At 42.8% G+C, this 18,459-nt stretch overlaps 1 protein-coding gene across 1 annotated transcript in view; it reads right to left on the bottom strand.

The window, feature by feature from the left end:
* The window catches only part of ITIH2 (inter-alpha-trypsin inhibitor heavy chain 2), a 63,803-nt gene that overhangs the window by 6,883 nt on the left and 38,461 nt on the right, over nucleotides 1-18,459 (bottom strand). Inside the window, exons 14-25 of the mRNA XM_079912058.1 lie at nucleotides 17,575-17,691; nucleotides 15,185-15,353; nucleotides 14,112-14,237; nucleotides 12,551-12,732; nucleotides 11,489-11,674; nucleotides 10,977-11,116; nucleotides 8,969-9,138; nucleotides 7,092-7,229; nucleotides 2,724-2,837; nucleotides 2,082-2,280; nucleotides 1,352-1,524; nucleotides 2-113 (exon numbers count right to left, since the gene is read on the bottom strand). Coding sequence (XP_079768184.1) covers nucleotides 2-113; nucleotides 1,352-1,524; nucleotides 2,082-2,280; nucleotides 2,724-2,837; nucleotides 7,092-7,229; nucleotides 8,969-9,138; nucleotides 10,977-11,116; nucleotides 11,489-11,674; nucleotides 12,551-12,732; nucleotides 14,112-14,237; nucleotides 15,185-15,353; nucleotides 17,575-17,691 — 1,826 coding nt within the window. The remainder of the gene's footprint in view (nucleotide 1; nucleotides 114-1,351; nucleotides 1,525-2,081; nucleotides 2,281-2,723; nucleotides 2,838-7,091; nucleotides 7,230-8,968; nucleotides 9,139-10,976; nucleotides 11,117-11,488; nucleotides 11,675-12,550; nucleotides 12,733-14,111; nucleotides 14,238-15,184; nucleotides 15,354-17,574; nucleotides 17,692-18,459) is intronic.

Raw genomic sequence — 18,459 nt, 5'->3', positions numbered from 1 at the left:
CCTGGTGACAATCAGCTTTTGTCCCTTCACGTCCATGTTTGCCTCTGGCTTCTCAGGGTCCTTTCCTGGTCGCTCATTGAAGATATGTATCTTTGGCTCATACATGAACTGGCCTATGAAACAAAGTCCAGACGTTTATTTACATGTAACTCAAGGGAAGACAAAAGGACAGGCTGGTCATGTGATCCAAGCTGCATTTTGGTTCCCCCATCTAGACTTTCTGAGGTACACAGATGTACTGAGAGGAAAAGGATGCAGATGGGGGTGGGTTCTTCCTGAGGGCAAATCCATGCTGCTCACTCGTATGTCATTTGACATATGAGTCTGATCAACTGGACCCCAAGTAAAATCAAACACTCTGATGGTGGGGGTAAAGGTCAGCACCTGAGAGTACAGCTCAAATCTAGAAACACGTTTGGTTTGTGACACTATACAGTATGCTTAAATCGCCACCGTTCTTTAAAAAGTAGGGAAGGTTGACCTGGACGCCCTGCTTCTTATCACAGACTTCCTAAACCAGTTCACTTCTCTTCAGTGAGAAAAACATCTTCAGCATAAAACGTACAGTGTATCCATCCCTTCTCTTAATTTGCCCAGTATGTGATGAAATCCCAGCCCTGGGAAACTTTGGAGCAGCAAATAGTCCCAGCTATAGCATTACGAGTTGCCCTGCACTGCTGTGTGGGGTTGTAGGAATCTTGTTTCTTATTCTCTGTATATTATGATGTTTTGACATCTTAAAAACTCCGTCTGGTTGGGGGGAGACTGCCCCTCCCTGGGAAAGCCAATTCTGAAAGAGAGCAAAGGACTCAGCCGGGAGCATGGCGGGGATCTGCAAACGGACCAAGCCAGAGCCGGGCCTCCTGTCTCTGGCCTGGGAGCCCCAGAAGGAATCATTCCAGGGCCAGGTGCCAGGCAAGGAAAGACCACCCTGTAGCCCAGTGCCCACTGAAATTATTAAGCCAGCCAACCCCAAACTACCCTACTCTGTCCTGTCTTTGCCACAGAAACCCCAGTAAAGGCTCTGGCCTGGACCTATCTCTTGCTCCTGCTTCTGCTTCCTGACCCAAACCTGGCCTCCCCGTGGCCCTGCATGGTGAGATGTGTCTCATGTTTCTATGGAAACCGCGAGCAACGGTAAATGTTACACTCTGTCAATGACACTAACCTCTTTGTGTGTCACTCAGGCATCTTCATAAATTAAGACCAGGGTGTGGGTCCTCCCTGAACCCTTGAGTCCACACCTGTCACTTTCCCACATTCTAACCAAATGTTCTAACCTTGAGCCAAAGTTGCTCAAGACCTAGGGTGGTCAGTCCCACACCTGCCAGATGGTCCACGGACACTTTACCTATCAACCCGTGTACATTAAGAGAAAACTTGTTTGTGGGGGGGATGTAGATCCCCAAAAAGTCGACATTGATCGGATGCTTCTTCCAAACGCGATGAAGTAAAACAGAGAAGGACATCTCTTTATCCAGGGTGATAGTCACAGTTTTCTCTTTCTTCACCGAGACAAGCACCCTGGTGGGAAGTCAAAAAGGAGTTAACGATTCCGGAACAGACTCGTTTTAGAATGTCGTTCCTCTCCCACCCCTAATATGACTTCACTCTGCCCCGTACAATCGCCCCAGTTTTTTAAGAGCTTTACGACATTTTGGCCACAGAACGTTGATTTATCTCCCAGCGCTGAAATTCTGTCAATGTATACGTTTCCATATCAACAATGAACAGGTACTAATGGGAAGATATTACTCATAGGACAGAATCATAGTGTTTCTGAGCACTCTGACACACTGGGCTGGATTTCAGTTGATGGATTCATTCACACGTCCAACATGTACTTATTGAGTGCTTACTGTATGCCAGGCGCCAGGCTAGCACTGAGACACACTGTGTCCAAAACACATAGACTCTACTGCCGGGAGCAGGGCAGGAAGTAACAAAATTTTTTCTGAACCTTGACTTCTTCACATTTAAAATGATGATCTTGAGTTTTATGTTTGTGTCACGCATGTCTGGATTTGTTGATGTAGTCACGTGTCAAGGATACGCCCTAATTCGGATGTAACTGTACTTGCCTCTGGTTAAGGATGTGGGCTGTGTCGGACCAGGACAAGACAGATGTTCGAGAGCCCCCGCTCAGGGAGATGGTCTCGGTGCTGATTTCTATTTTCATGTCCTCACGTTGGAAATAAAATCCCAGTTTCCCAAAATAGGTGCTTAGTTTTTCATTCTTGGGCTTCTTGGCACCGATGAGCTGTCCATTGACCAAAATCCCTGCAAGGAAAAAAAATGTTTTTTTCTCTCTTGTGCGCTCTTTTTCTTTCTTTCTTTCTTTCTTTCTTTTTGCACATGTGGGCACCATAATTCAAATTTATAAAACTTGACAGAATGGGAAAATTATTTTTTTATTTAGCTTCAGGATTTACAAAATTTTTTTTCCTCTATAATTCTCATTTTATAACTATTTTCTTATGGTTTAAATTAATCATATCACAAGTTCTGCTAGTTCATACTCAGAGTATTTTATCTAGAATAGTTCGAATAGTTAGGAATATATTTATAATTCATTTCTCACTATCAGAGTTTGAAAAGAGTAGTTTGAAATATATATATATAAGATTTTATTAAGGTAGGAAAGAAAGAAATCCCAGGTAGTGACAGTGAAGAACGACCATGATCTAGTAGTCTGATTCCAATATAATATCTTTTTATTTTACCTAATTCTGGATCAGAAACAAGGTTGAGGATTTTTCCAGGTTCTGAGTCAATATTGAAACAAATATTCTTTTGGCTTTTTGGTAGGTAGATGACGAAGTGTGGGTCATTTTCAACTGGAAAATATACAAAGAAAATGAAAACAAACAAAATCATAGAAAGGAAGATTAATTTGAACAGTATTTTATTCCTGAACTTCTTTAATTTCACAACAACAAATGTTTATCGTGCTCCTACTATACGCTAGGTACTGTTCTAGGCGCCAGGGAGGACCCAGTGGTCCAAGCACTGTCCCTTCCTCATGGAGCTGCCATCAGAGTTCTAGGTTATCTTACAAATATAATGTATACTCGTTTTGTAGCTATCACATATATTCTAGGCTAGAGAGAAAAAAATGAATAAGAAAGACATTAGGAATAAGAAACACAAGCATACACACTATATGTATAATATATACTACAAATGCACTACATATGTGTATATACAGTGACTGTGTGTATAGATAGGTAAAATACCTGTATTTTTAAGTAGTCATATACAGTGCATAAAAACAAAAAACATAATATTACCTTTTGGCATACAGATTAATATTGATCAATTCCAAGAGCAATGAAGGATCAAACTATTCCCAAGAAAGTACTCCTTTGTTACTAGACACCATTATTCTGGCTGATCTTTTTTGTTTGTTTGTTTACCCATTCAACAAATATTTGGTAAGAAAAAAAACCAAACCATGTGCAAAACTCTGAATTATGCAACGCTTGGTGTAGCTATAAATAAGTCATGGTCTTTACCTTCAAGAGAGAAACAATTTAATGAAGGAGTGACAAAGACTCTCTCCTGGGACTAACTCTACTCAGGCTTCCCTGAACTCTTCAGGTTTGACCTCAACTTTTGGACTTCCATGTTCCTCTCTGCATTGTCTAACTTTAGCAAAAATCCTACTAAGTAGGTTTAGCTAGAATCCCCCACCCTCCAAATCTGATCACCCTTGATATCTATTCAGGTTCCTCCTCCCCCCACCATCCTCAAGTGAGGTCTGATTACCTGGCCTGCCTTCAGCAAGAATCCTGTTAGGTTAGTTTAACCAGAACCCCCCCTTTCCACTGATGTTTCCTCTTAGTAATATTCCATTTACTGACCTCAGCCTGGTTTTTGTCTGTAAATTCCCACTTTCCCATGGTGTGTTCAGAGTTGAATCTAATCTCCCTCCTGCACTGCAATACCCCAGTGCAGTGGTCCCTACACCCATCATGAATAAATTGTTCCTTACCGTGCTTTAACAAATGTCTGAGAGGTTGCTGTTTTCTAGATGCTATCACAAAGCTCTTTGCAAATATTAACTAATTCTCACCGCAGTCCTGCAGAGGACAGGTGACCTGCCCGAGGTCACATCACAGCGTTAATAAGTGGCAAAGTTATGACGCAAAGCCACGCTGTCTGATCACGTGCCCATTCTCCCAACCATCCTGATATGCTCCTTCAGGTGTGTGTTTGGGAACTCGAAATGGAGGATAAACTCATCCAGAACTGGAACAAAATCTTGTACTTCTCTGCACCCCTCACACCACCAAGCTCATGCTCTGTAGTCAATAAGTACTTGGTTAATTGATTTTGTGTAGGAGCTGGGCATGAGAGGGCATCATTAAAACACGCAATGAAGCTTCCCAGCTCTTTGTTTTTTTAATCAAAAAAATCATTTTATTATGATAGCCTCTTCTTTCCTCTACACAAATAGGGTGTTCTGAGATAACTTGGCTTGAAGGAAATTGCTTTCATTAAAGATAATCATGGGTTTTGCCATTTTGATGAACCTAGATCCCATCCATCAGACCTTTTGGTGAGCAGCAGCGAATCAGTACTGCCCTAATGAGTGGATAGACGTCTACCAGAAACAAAAGGTCATACTGAAGTTAGTCTGTGCAGCCTTCCATTCTGATCAGGTTGGAGGGAGATTGAGGACCTGGGGTTAATGGGTGTGAGACTAGCCAGCATTTACCGAGCTTCTCCTGGGAACCAGGAACCTACTTTAGAACCACCTTGCAGGTTATTATCATCCCCATTTTGAAGGTGGGCTGAGACCTATAGATGTTTCAGTGTCCAGGCCAAGGTCATGGGGGCAGAGTTGGACCCCAGAACTGTCTGACTCTCAAGACCTTGTCCTTTTGGTTGCCTCATACAGCAGAGACAAGAAACTCGGAGCAAGCACTGCATTCTTACTGAGAAGAACACTTCAAAATAAATTGGCTCGGGCTCTACATGTTTCTATGAAAGTTTTATTTTGCAGAGGAACAGTTTAAGTGACTCATGAACTTGTCGCTGCAATCAGATCTTGCTCTCAGAAGCCACTCGTTGGAAACACATGGTAAAAATGGCTGTTGTGCAAGCACAGCGACCTTGGACACATAGATTCCCTCCTCATGTGCCGCTTTACGAGGCTGTCACTCTGAGAGTCACATGCAGAGCCCTTCACCAAAGCTCCATAGTTGGAGGTGATGTGGGAGGGGAGTGGAGGGACCTCTGTCTGAAGCATCGCCACCAATGGAAGCGTGAAGAAGAAGATCACCTTGGGCCCCCAAACAACAACAGAGCTAAGTCGTAGAGGTGAGATGTTTTAAAATCTCTATCAAGATACTTATTAAAGATATTTAAAGATACCATAAATATCCATTCAGAGTCCTCGCTGTGTTCTCTCTGTTATAATTCTATGTCAGGTGAGTGGTAGGTGTACAGTCCTGAGAAATCAGTTCTGAGGATTTCTGGATAGAAGAGTCTTACGTTCCAAGCAGTCTAGAAAAGCAGCACATTTCTAAGAAGCTACACCAGAAGCTACTCTGATATTTAAACTGCAAACCACCCGAGTTAAGCTGGTACTTTGGACCTTCCAAGAGGGAGAGGGATGTGCTCCTTCTTTGAATGTTGAAATTTACTCCTAAATAAAAGGCAGAAAAGGGACACAAGCTTTCTACATGGGACCAGCCAATGGGTAGGCAGTGGAAACCCCTTTCACCGAAAGGCATAGTGCAGACCAGGAACAGGAGAGAAGATAGTTTCCTATTTCCCCCCAGGCAGCCCCTCTCTCTGGTTGAGAAATAAGACCCTGCAGAGGTTGATGACCAGAAGGCAAAGAAAGAATCTGCACAAGGAAGCCAGATGCAGCTGCCAGGAGCCTCGCGAGGAAATTCGTTTTCCTGGCTTTCACACGATTGCATCTGCTACCCATGCCTGCCACTGAAACCACTGGTAGAAAGATTTTTAAATGCTGAGCAAAACTAGGATTTTCAAATATGCTGTTGATTAAAATCAAGTAAGCAAATTAACAAACAACCTCACAAAATAATGTATGATAATGCAGTTATATAGGAAACAACATTCAAGTATTTTTGATTATAAAGTTGATAATAACACCTATTTAGGGACTTTCCTGGTGGCCCAGTGGTTAAGACTCTGTGATTTCACTGGAGGGGGCACAGGTCTGATCCCTGGTCAGGGGAACTAAGATCCCACATGCTGCATGGTGTGGCCAAAAACAAACAGAACACCTATTTATTGAGTGACTATAACATGCCAGCTCTTTAAAGATGGTTACATATTTAATCGACAGCTATGTAAGTAGCTTACATCATGATACTTACGTACTTACAGCTACACAAGTATAGTGATGCCTGTTTTCAAAATGAAGGAAGTGAAGTGCAGAAATGTTAAGTAACTTAAGTTCAAATGAGTGTCATGAACAATCTCCAAAGAAGATGTCCTTTCCATTGATACCCATTGGCCCTCCCCACACGAGAGGTGCATCTCTTCCATCCCAGAAGGTTTGCCTTGTACAGTTGGAAATGGGGTGCTATGGAATGCGTTGTCCCCCCAAATTCATATGTTGAAGCTGTAACCACCAACATGATGGTGTTTAGAGGTGGGGCCTTGGGAGCTGATGAAGGTTAGACAAGGTCATGAGGGAGGGACCCTTATGATGGGGTTTGTGCCCTTATAAAAGAGACACACGGGAGAGCCTGCCCTCTATCTCTCTCTCCAGTGCATACACAAAGGGGCCATGTGAACACACAGGAAGACAGGTGCTCCCTACAAACGAAGAAAATGAAATGTACCTGGCTGGCACCTTGATCTTGGACTTCCCAGCCTCCAGAACTGGGAGAAATAAACTTCTGTTGCTTAAACCACCCAGTCTATGGTATTTTGTTTTGGTGGCCCAAGCTGACTAATACATGGGGCCATCTTCTTTCCATGGAAGGCAATGATGCCTATAGAAGGCTTCCAGTTTTACCAGGATTTTTTAAACGTATACCAATGCTCCACGGCATTATGGTCCAGTTGAGATCTGGGATGTGGAAGCATTGTGGAAGTTCCCTTACCTCTCATCACGTGTGGAGGAGGGGTTGTCTCAAGCACTGGAGCACCAACCGCGGGCATTGGGACCATTGGTGTCGGTGAAGGGTTCACCCAAGGTGGGAATGAATTTGGAGCAACTCTGTTGCCATAATACAGGGCACCTGCATAGAAAAAACTGTATCCATTAGTTTCCAGGTTTACTTTTCCATGGACATTGCTTACAATATCAAGAATCTGTTTTATGCAGACAGACCCCAGAGGTTTTCAGCTAAGGTTTTCTCCCATTATTTTTATTCCTGAGTTCTCTATCTTCCAGCTCCTTCTGTCATCATGCTGTGAGGGCCTGCTGTAGGCTTCTCTGCAGAGTCTGGGTCGTGGGCTAGGGTCTGTAGTAGGAGGAACCAGCCCTCGGAGGTTGGGGAAGGACCTTGTGCCTTCACCACAAACTGGGGAGATGAGGTCCAGCCAGACTCTGGACGGCATCTTCTCGGATCTATTCCTATCCACTCACCAAATGACAATCAGAAAGCAATAAGGATTTACTGTATAACACGATATTCAATATCTTATAATAACCTATAATGGAAAATAATCTGAAAGTACATATATATATATAATGGAATCATTTTGCCATACACCTGAAACTAACACCATATTGTAAATCAACTATACTTCAATAAAAAAGAAAACAAAACAAAACAATCAACTGAACGATTTAGTTTCCCAACCAATATCCCCTACTGGTTGCAAAAAATTCATTTGGGGGCTTCCCTGGTGGCGCAGTGGTTGAGAGTCCGCCTGCCGATGCAGGGGACATGGGTTTGTGCCCCGGTCCGGGAAGATCCCACATGCTGCGGAGCGGCTGGGCCCGTGAGCCATGGCCACTGAACCTGCGCGTCCGGAGCCTGTGCTCCGCAACGGGAGAGGCCACAACAGTGAGAGGCCCGCGTACCGCAAAAAAAAAAAGTTCATTTGGCTTTCTGATATGCAGTCAGCTCCTTGTCTCTGAGAAAAAAATGCCAGTTCACCTAGGCATTTTATTCAGGGGATATAAAATCACCTATAAATGCCAGGTCATCTAGCCTGAGTTTCTCCCTGCATAAATTTAGCTGTGAGGCTCCAGGCTATTGTAACTGGAAGTCAGAAGTAAGAGTTTCTTGAAGCCTGGACCACTGTCATAAAGTTGGCATCTCACTTGGACAGAATTAAAAATGCAGAAAACGATCCCTCCAGTGAATGCTGGTCATTCTCAAGATTGTTATAACAGGACCAGTCCCTAAGAAAGGGAGGAAGGAAGAGATGAGTAAACCAAGCTCTTCTAAATGTGGGCACACGTGCCCTTGGGTGTACCTTGGGACATTCCACGAGACACAGAGATCATGGATAGCTTTTACGGCAATTTTGAGCTTCTTAGCTTCCATATATATTTTTCCCGAGAAAACCCTTTCTCCTAGTTTAGAAATGGAAGGCACAGCTTTTTCCTGCCTGCCTCACCAAAAACCTCCCGGGAACTAAGTGTCCATTTGAAAATCGGTGTAGTGCCCCAAAATGGAATAACTCCAATGTCTAGGAAACAAATCTATTTGTAAGTGAGACAGTTTTCAATTCTTTGCTTTCAACAGGATTGGAGAAGGGCCTGACATGTCATCTGATAGACCATTAAAAATACTTTTTTGAGTACTAGATTCTATATGAGTTTTGTATATGACTTCAAAGAAGTTCAGATAAGTGACTGCCACTGCTGTAACCAAGTTCTTTCCATTCCTGTTTACTTTTATCTATGTCAACAAGGCTCATCAGGACTTAGGCTTATAAAAAAATATCGGGTTGGCGAAAAAGTTCGTTTGGGTTTTTCCGTAACATCTTATGAAAAATTTCTCCACCAGGTAGGCAGACTCACCTGAACAACAAGAATGGTCTTGTGGAGGGGAGTCTGCCAGCATGCGTTCATCCCCGGCATCATTCTCAATCACCAAGGATGTGAGGGGGGTCACTATATGGTGATCCAGAGACATCTGCAGGATTGTTTTTGTAATTTTCCTTTTCACAGCAGCTGTAGGAGCCAGGCTCCTGTACTCAGGAAACAGAGACATTGGACAGCATCACTAGATTTAACTCCACCACTTCTGGGTCCAACTGGGACCCTGGGGACCATGAGGTAAAACAGAATTAACTGGCTTCATGAAGCTTAGTATTTTGTCTATCCATGCAGTCCTAAGGAATTTTTAAACAGATTAGTATTTTTCTTAACTGAAGTATAGTTGATTTACAGTGTTCTCTGTGTTAATTACTGCTGTACAGCAAAGTGCTTCAGTCATATATATATATATATATATATATATATATATATATACACATTCTTTTTCATATTATTTTCCATTATGGTTTATCCCAGGATACTGAATATAGTTCCCTGTGCTATACAGTAGGACCTTGTTGTTTAGCAGATGCAATAGCTTACATCTGCTCACCCCAACCTCCCACTCCACCCCTCCCCCGACCCCCTCCCCCTTGGAAACAAGTCTAAATAAGTTATTTTTGAGAGCAGTTTTAGGTTCACAGCAAAACTGAGCATAGAGTAGAGCTTTTCCATATACTCCCTGCCCCTTCCCCACCCGACAACCTCCCCCATTATCAACATCTCCCACTAGAAGTGGTACATCTGTTACAATCGATACATCTACATCTACACGTCATCATCACCCAGGGTTCACTTTTGTGTTGTACGTGCTATGGGTCTGGACAAATGTATAATGACAGGTATCCATCATTATAGTGTCATACAGGGTAGTTTCACCTCCCTAAAGAATCCCCTGTGCTCTGCCTGTTCATCCTTTCCACCACTGCTCCCTGGCAACCACTGATCCACTTTACAGGGATTGTTTTTTAAAAATCAATATTTAACGTCTGCAGCAATTTGCTATATACCTTTACATGCACCCAGTTGCCTCTGTAAAGATGCAGGGACAGTTCTCACTTACTTTAAAGCCACAGCTTACAATCTTGTGTCTGTTTTATAATCTTACTGACATTAAGGATTTTCTCTCTGAGCACAGTTATACAGCCGTATTTCATTTTTCCCAGCCCCGTTCACACCACCCTGCTCCCTCTTCCTAAGAATCTGATCAAATAGGTGGAGGTGGGCTGGGGAACAGTAATTTTCTTATCCAAACACCCCCCTGTAATTCTGATACACGTGATCAAAGAACCATACATTACTCTAGAAATTAGTTTTTATATTGGAGCATTTAAATACCAGTCAGCTGAGAAGCCAGAGATGGAATAGGTACCTACAGGAAGCCCTTACTTACGTGATATCAGAATTGCATAATCATAAATTTCTCTTTGGACAATAATCTATTTTCAGGAGTAAATGCAAATGAATTCCTGATACCCATAGCAATGAGATGGATGAATCTCACGGGCATCACACTGAGTGAAAGAAGCCAGAAACAAAAAATACAGTTTGTATCATTATATGAAATTTCATCATAGACAAAACTAATTGATAGCGACAGATGTCAAAATAGTGATTTCTACTCGAGGTGGGAGGTGGGTGTTGAGTGGAAAGGAGAATGAAGGAGACTTCAGAAATGGAAGAACTGTTCCGTGTCTGGATCGGGTGCTGATTACGTGGGGGATGTGCATAAAAATTCATTAAACTGTACATTTAAAATGAACGCACTTCGCATGCTTTATTGTATGCATGTTATATGTCAAGAAAAAAGAAAAACGAGTGAACCCAGCTTGAGTTAAAACTGCCTGAAACCAGTGGAAATGAATACTCCAAACCCTGTAATAATTTGCTGCCTTTCTTGGCTCCAAACTCTTTTTTTTTGTCTATTATGTCAAGTATCCAAGGCAAGTCTTTTGCTTTTGCAAATCCCTGTGGTGTACGGTCTTCTTACCGTTCAGCCAGAAGTTGGTTGATAGTCAGATAGGCCCACAATTTCTTGGTGAAATCAGGATCTGCATGCTTGTCTTTGGATAGAAAATCCTCCAAGCCATCCACCTCGGCCAGGGTTTCCAAGACTAACTCTGCATTAGCCTGGACAGTGGAAGGTTCAGTTGAAAGACACCAGTGGGGCAGAATTGTAGTTAATCAATTCACATTTCCAAAGGATCTACTGTGAGTGAATCAGGGTAGCAGGCAACTGGAAGGGGAATGCAAAATAACCCAAAAGAATACACAAGAGGAAGTAAGAGCCAACCTCTAGAGTTTGGGATGGAAAAGGTCAGGATTTACACAATAGTTGGGAAGATGGCACAGATATTCTCAGGCCTTCCCTTTCGCTTTTTGCTTTTATTATACCCACATGATTCTTGGAATTCAGAGTATCAGCCTGTTAATATACAAGATGTCTCTTGTATACTAAGGGGACAATTAGTGTTTTTAGAATAAGCAGATAAGTGGAAGTACCGAAGTTGCAGTGATAATACCCTGTAACTGCTCCAATTTATCAGGGTCAACTTTTCCCGCCACCACGATCTCTGAGCCTCCAAAATAATTATGGAAACTGTTTTGAGTGACATCTGTTACTGGTGTTTGGGGATAGTTGAACTGAACGTTCCGGAGCAAGGGAGTTGAGACCTGGTTGTAGAATTTCTACAATTCATAGAAAAAAACAGAGAAATCATTATTTTCATATCACTTTATAGATCTAAAGCATTTTTCTCTGAGATTCTTCAAGTGCTTAGCAGACATCGCTCAATTTATTCTCCCAGGATCTCTGTGGAAAGCTATGGAAAATTCTCATAGTTATTCAATGAACTGAAACAGAGACGATCAAGACTTTGTTAAGAATATTACTCTTGATTTAAGAGCCCAGCATATTTTCTTTCTGTTATGACGAGCATGAAAAGCTCATGGACTCTCATAATAAGTCAGCTGGGTGGATATCCCCAAATTAGAACCTGTCTCTTACCTGTCCCCAGGTTTAAATATGGTGCCTGCTATCGATAGATGGTACCTGGTACTGACAGAGGGTGGAGTAAAGTATATTCTTCTTCTCCTTCATTTTTTCTTGTCCATTTAGTCAAAATAAACAAGTAATTGATATCCTTTATATTTAAGGAAATGTACAGGCTATAATTTGACTTGTGTTGCATTATAGAAGTTGATTTCCAAGATGCCAACGTACTTTAAAGGGAGAACAGTGCCCATGACGATTAGGAGGACCGATGGCTTAGCGGGACTGGAGAGACACAAGAAGCTGTGATGGTGTCTCCCAAGACCTGTTCAGGGAGTAGGGAACTTGGTATCCATCACCTTACCGCCTCTCATCTCACTGTTACTGCAGGTGTACAAGTGGGGGTGGGGTGCATGAGAAAGGAATAGAACACTTCCCTGATTCTTGTGACCTAATATAACTGACATAATGACAATTTTTACTTAAATTCAGCCATCTTCTTTTAGGCATCCGATATTGCTAGTTGAATGATTTTAAGTGAAGAAAAAAAAAAGAAGAGAAAAAAAAGTTACCCTGAGCTGGGCAGAAGTGTCCTGGTTTCCATAAATCCTTTGCGCGATCCCACGGTTTTCGTTGGAGAGTCTCTTCAAAAAATCATAGTCAACATCAAATCCTATCCCCAAACTGAACAAGGAGATGTTTTCTCGTATGTTCTGCTTCACGTTTTTCTGAATTTTTGACAATTTCAATTCCCCTAAAGATGATGACAGGAAGGAAAGGAGTGAGAAGCCAATGCCATCAAGATTTAGGAAAACGCATGGAGGGCAGTTTAGCAAAATTTGTCCCAATTCAAAATGCACCTATGCTTTGACTCAGTCACTCAACTTCTAGGAATGTCCCCTAGAGATGCCCTCATACATGTTGAAATGAAGGACGGACAGTGGTATATAGCAACGTTATTGGGAATAGCAACGCATTAGAAACAACTTAAATGTACACCGATAAAGGAGATGGGTTAAATTATGGTATATTCAAACTGAAATACTATGCAGTTATAAAAAAGAACATGGCAACTCTTTATGATCGTTTATATTGAACAATCTCAAAGGCACATTTTTAAAGGGGAGAAAAGCAAGGTGAAGGTCAGCATATGCAGAATGCATTTGTATACATGTATGTATGCGTGCGTATATATTTTCATATATTTGTGTGTATATGTATATACAGATACACACAGAATCTCTCTGGAAAGACACATAAGAAACTGGTAACCAGTGACTGTCTCCCGGGACAGGAACTGGATAGTTGAGGGTCAGGAGTAAGAAACTGACAATCTTTTAAGCTTATTTCCTTAAGATTTTATTCTAAAATTGAATTTTAAAAGTCATCTGATCCAAGCACTGAATCTACAACAAATACACAACAACAGCCACTCTGCCTCGCTCTCCGTCTTTCTAGAACTCTGGTACCTTGTCAGGATCGCATCACTGGTTCTCCTTCCACTGAGCTGTGTCACGCACAGTTAGGTACATCCTTGTCTACAAGACGGACTGCAGCGCAATCTAGCATTCACTCTCACTGGCGCTTGTCCGTGTAAAGACGCAAATGAAGCAAATGCAAAGAACAGTGTATGTAATAGAAGCAGGGAGACGGCGAGCCATTGTGTGGATAAGAAAACACACAGGATGCATCAGAGAGAAGTAACCTGTCCAGGTGCAGTGAGTACATGGGGGAAATTTGGAGAACAGTGGGAGAACAGGTCACTGCAGACTCAGAGGATACATCCTCATCACACACTCTCCACACACCACCTCGCACACCTTACGCTGAGGAAATAAACACACTGCACTAGTATGTATCAGCAATCCTCACAGCATGTGACTCAAATTCAAGTTTCCCCACGCTGTGGAGGTGAAACTGAGGCATTCAAGAGCGTCCTCCCCTCAAACGTCCGGGGACTGCTTTAAGTGGAGTGAATGCTTCAGGGTCAAAAGAACCCTTCTTTTAGGAAGCATGGCTTTAAAATGGCTTAGACGCTCAGGCAAATGCATTTGAGTTCCCATTTTGAGCAAATCACGTTCCCAAGCAACAAGAGTAAAAATATTTATCACTAAAAATGTAAATGATACTCGCCTACTGTCGGATCGCCGTCAGACACCAAAATGATCAGCGAGACCGCGTTGGGGTCCAACAGTCCCAAGTTATTGGCTTCATTCAAAATAAAGATGGCCCGCAGGAGTGCTTCGTTGATATTCGTCCCTGTGAAAGCCGTAGAATGTGCTGTTCTGTTACATACTCTTACTTTCCACAGAAACAATCACGTCTTGGGTTCAGGTTCATCTGTTTGGTGATGGTTCATGTATAGTTTATTCAGTACCCAAATCATTCGATTGCTTTCTAAATTTTGACCAGGCTGGTCCAGATCCCCCAGTGGAATAAAATATCCACTTTGTAGTCAATGGTTCCCTTAGAGATGAATTAACCCTTTCAAAGCACCAGTCATTTTGTGAACCACCAAACTGAAGTTACCTAATTCAGCCTTGCTGACATACTTGGACACTGTCCTGTAAACAATTATGTTATGACATGTGATTTTTTTTCTTTTTTTTTAATTGAAGTTTAGTTGATTTACAATGTTGTGTTAATTTCTGCTTTACAGCAAAGTGATTCAGTTATACATATATATACATTCCTTTTTCATATTCTTTTCCATGATGGTTTATCTCAGGATATTGAATATAGTTCCCTGTGCTATACAGTAGGCCCTTGTTGTTTATCCATCCTGTATATACTAGTTTGTATCTGCTAATCCCAAACTCCCAGTCCATCCCTCCCCCACGTCCCTGTCACCCTTGGTAACCACAAGCCTGTTCTCTATGTCTGTGAGTCTGTTTCTGTTTCATAGATAAGATCATTTGTGTCATATCTTAGTGATATTATATGGTGTTTGTCTTTCTCTTGCTATGTGAGTCATAAGAAGGCTAGTATCACTTACTGACACCCTTTTCTGAGGTGTGTGGGATGGGGTATGGATTATGCTTTCACCATGACCATAGTATTCATTGTTTAATAATAGATGTATTATTTAAAGCAGACCACTGCAGACGGGGCAAAGACCACTGGGGTAGGGAATCATATTTCTTAAGTGAACCAAGATTTGAATCCTATGGGAGTTTCTCACTGGGCTGTGGGCTAAACCTACTTACCTCCACTGGGCTGGATTTTGTGAATGTAATTCTTGGCATCTGCAATCTGTGTTTTAGTAGCTGAGACTAAATCGTTTCTCCAGGTTCGAACATTGTGGTTGAAATCAACCATGGAGAAATGGTCTTCAGCGCGTAGATCATCCAATATGGTCTTCATCGCTTCCACCGTCTGTTTTGAGAGAGAATAGAGAAGGGTCTTAATACATAAGCTCTAAGCCTAAGATGAAACGAGGAAGACCAATAATTCATCCTAGTCATCTTGCAAGTAGTGGCTCAAGCTGTAATTTTTCCAGAAAACCGTATAAATCCACTTGAGTCAACACAGATCTACCTCTCCTGTATTCTGAACATGTATTGTCTGTATTTCGATACTTAAACTTTTACTGTCTTATTTTGTCATGCATGACCAGTCTCACTAGCTTGACTTTAAGTTGAGGATTATGAGCCTCAGGTGGCCCCTTTGTGGTGTCTGAAAATCAAATGTATTTCTCAAGTGCATCTACTCAGCCTTCTCATCCACTACCACGTAATTATTGCTTCCTGTCTCCTTCTCCTTCAAACCACCAACACCCCCCTCTCCTGTCTCAGCTGATGACCTGGATTCCTCCTTCATTGAGAAATGCAAGCAATCAGAAGAAAACTCCCACAACTCCCACCACCATAAAATCCCACCTTCCAGTACTTGTACCCATAAACTTTTCCTTCCGCCTGGTAATGTAGAAGAACCGGTAGTTGTATTTCTGCCTAATGCAAATCCATCCACATGTGACCTAGATGGCATTCTCTCTCGTCTACTGAAGGACATGGCTCTAGCAACTGCCGTTTGCCTCTCCTGCATCTTGAATTTCCCTCTGTTGGTACATTTCCATAAACAGAGTAACATGCTATCATTTCTCATTCCTTAAAAAACCTCATAATGTACCCACTTGCCCCATTTCTCAGCTTCCCTTTGCAATAAAATTCCTTGAAAGAACTGTCTAAAATACTGTCTCCAAATCTTCTTCTGAAATACATTCCATTCAGGCTTTCACCATCATCCCTCCACGGAAACGTCGCTCGTCAAGGTTGCTGTGAAATCCGGTGGACTATTCTCATCTTATCAGACTCAATCTGAGCAGCATCTGGACCAACTGGTCACATCTCTCTCCTAATATAACTTCCTCGTCTTCTTCCAGAGCCTTGGACACTCTTGGTTTTCTTCTTCTTTCATTGGCTACTTTTTCTTAGTCTTCTTTGCTGGTTCCTCGTCTTCTCCCCAGATTATTCTAATTATTGGAATAGTGTAAGTTTGACTCTTGGTTTTCTTCTCTTATCTACACTTACTCCTTGGTGTTCTCACCTGGTCTCATGGCTGTGAATACCTTCTACATACTGGTGGCTCCTAAGTGTCTATCTTAATATCTCACCTCTGAGCACCAGATCTGTAGAGCCAACAGCCTGCTTAACATGTTCGCTTGGGTGTGTAATAGTCATCTCAGACTTCGGTGATGAACTAAGTGCCCGACACATAGTGGGTGCTTGTTAAATGAGGGAAGGAAGGGAGGGAGGGAGGGGTGAGAAAACTCTTGTATTAGAGCAGTGGTTCTCATCTGAGGGTAATTTTCTCCCCAGGGGATATTTGACAATGTCTGAAGACATTTTCGATTGTCATGACTGGACGGGTGGGTGCCACTGGCATCTAGTGGATAGAGGCCAGGGATACTGCTAAACATCCTACAACATATAGCGTGGTCCCCACAACAAAGGATCGGCCAGCCCAAACCGTCAGAAACACCACTGTTGAGACCTGGGTACCAGGGTAGAAGCACAGTGGGCAGGGCCATGTCTTCTCTGTCTTTTGGATCCTAGAACAGTAGTGAACACTTGGGTGGTCAGAAATGGTTGTCGAATGAATGAATGGTTAGTTGGTGGTTCAAATTGGTTGAATGGATAGATGGATGAATAAAATAAGAAATTTCCTTGTTTGTTTAGAATTGCATCTATACCATTAACACTGAATAAGCCTATGTTGAACTCTGAACTGGAAGATGTGAGACAGGATGGCCACCCTCAAGGAATTACAGCATAATTAGAAAATATAGGCATATAGTGATGTCAAAGTTATTCATGAACAATGGCAAGGTATTAAAGTGTTATATGCAGAAGAACCAAAAGGATATGAAGCAGAAGAGTGAGCAGAGTGAGAAGAGGTTATACTGAGATGAAAGTTTTCAAAAAGGTGAGTTTTGAATAAATTTCTGCTGTTCAGAAGCCACCCAGTCTGTGTGACTTTGTTAGCAGCCTGAGCTGAGACAAGCCCTGTGGGAAGAGGCCTCGAACAACTGCATCATCAGGAGAGGATCAGAAAAGGTAGGGAGCCCCAGGTACCACTGCCCACCAGGGGTACTTACCTGTTTCATTTTTATTCCCCACATTGAGCCACTAACATCGATGACAAAGAGGATGTTTTTGGGAATTGGGTCCATGTTCTCAGGAGCAAAGAAGTGGACAAAATATCCATTAAATACCTGGAAACCAGAATACACTTGTGAGCCAAACCATTAGCAATGTTTGGAATGTAGGAAGACGAGGGTCTGGGGACTGAGAGAGGAGAGGGGTGGTCACAGGGGACAGGAGAGAACAGAGGCTTGGTGTCCCCCTGCTTCTCCTTTCTCCTTCCTGCTCCCACTCTGTCCTTCCCTGCGAAGGTCTGAGCCTTCTCAGCAGTTCACCTCCTAGGCTATTTCCCTCCACTCCTTCCACCCCACCCAGTCTTCATCGAGGGCCTCCGTCCCAGGCACCCTGCTCACCGACGGTGAATCAGGAAGAGTCCCTGCTCTCCTGAGGCTCGCGGGCAATGAAGGACCCAGACAAATAAAGAGGCAATTTGAAGCACAGGGTGTTAAGTCTGTGATCAGGAAAAGTAAAAGGCTCCGAGAACACCCCCAGTGGCGGTGCATCTGAGTCAGACAGGGGCGTCTTCCCCAGGGAAAGGGCATCTACGCTGGACTTGAACGTGGGTTCATGAGTTTGCAGTTAGGCTGCCAGCATCAGGGTTGGACTGAGCGGGGGGGTGGGGGCCAGGCCGGGGAAGAGACTTCCAGACAGTGCAGCCCTTGGCACACTTAGGGCTCCATAAGTGGTTCAGCACGATGAATTCAAGGAGTTAGGGCAGAGAACCCACCGGGCAGACCATGAAGGACCTTGATGTGCACCCTGGGGAGTCTGGGTTGTTCTAGAAGTTAATGGGAGGGGGTGGATTCCTGATTCCCCCCTCTGTCTTCTCTTGTAGATGC

Source organism: Stenella coeruleoalba (assembly GCF_951394435.1).
Source record: "Stenella coeruleoalba genome assembly, chromosome: 2".
Classification (NCBI taxonomy): domain Eukaryota; kingdom Metazoa; phylum Chordata; class Mammalia; order Artiodactyla; family Delphinidae; genus Stenella; species Stenella coeruleoalba.
This window is presented reverse-complemented; position numbering and strand designations above follow the sequence as displayed.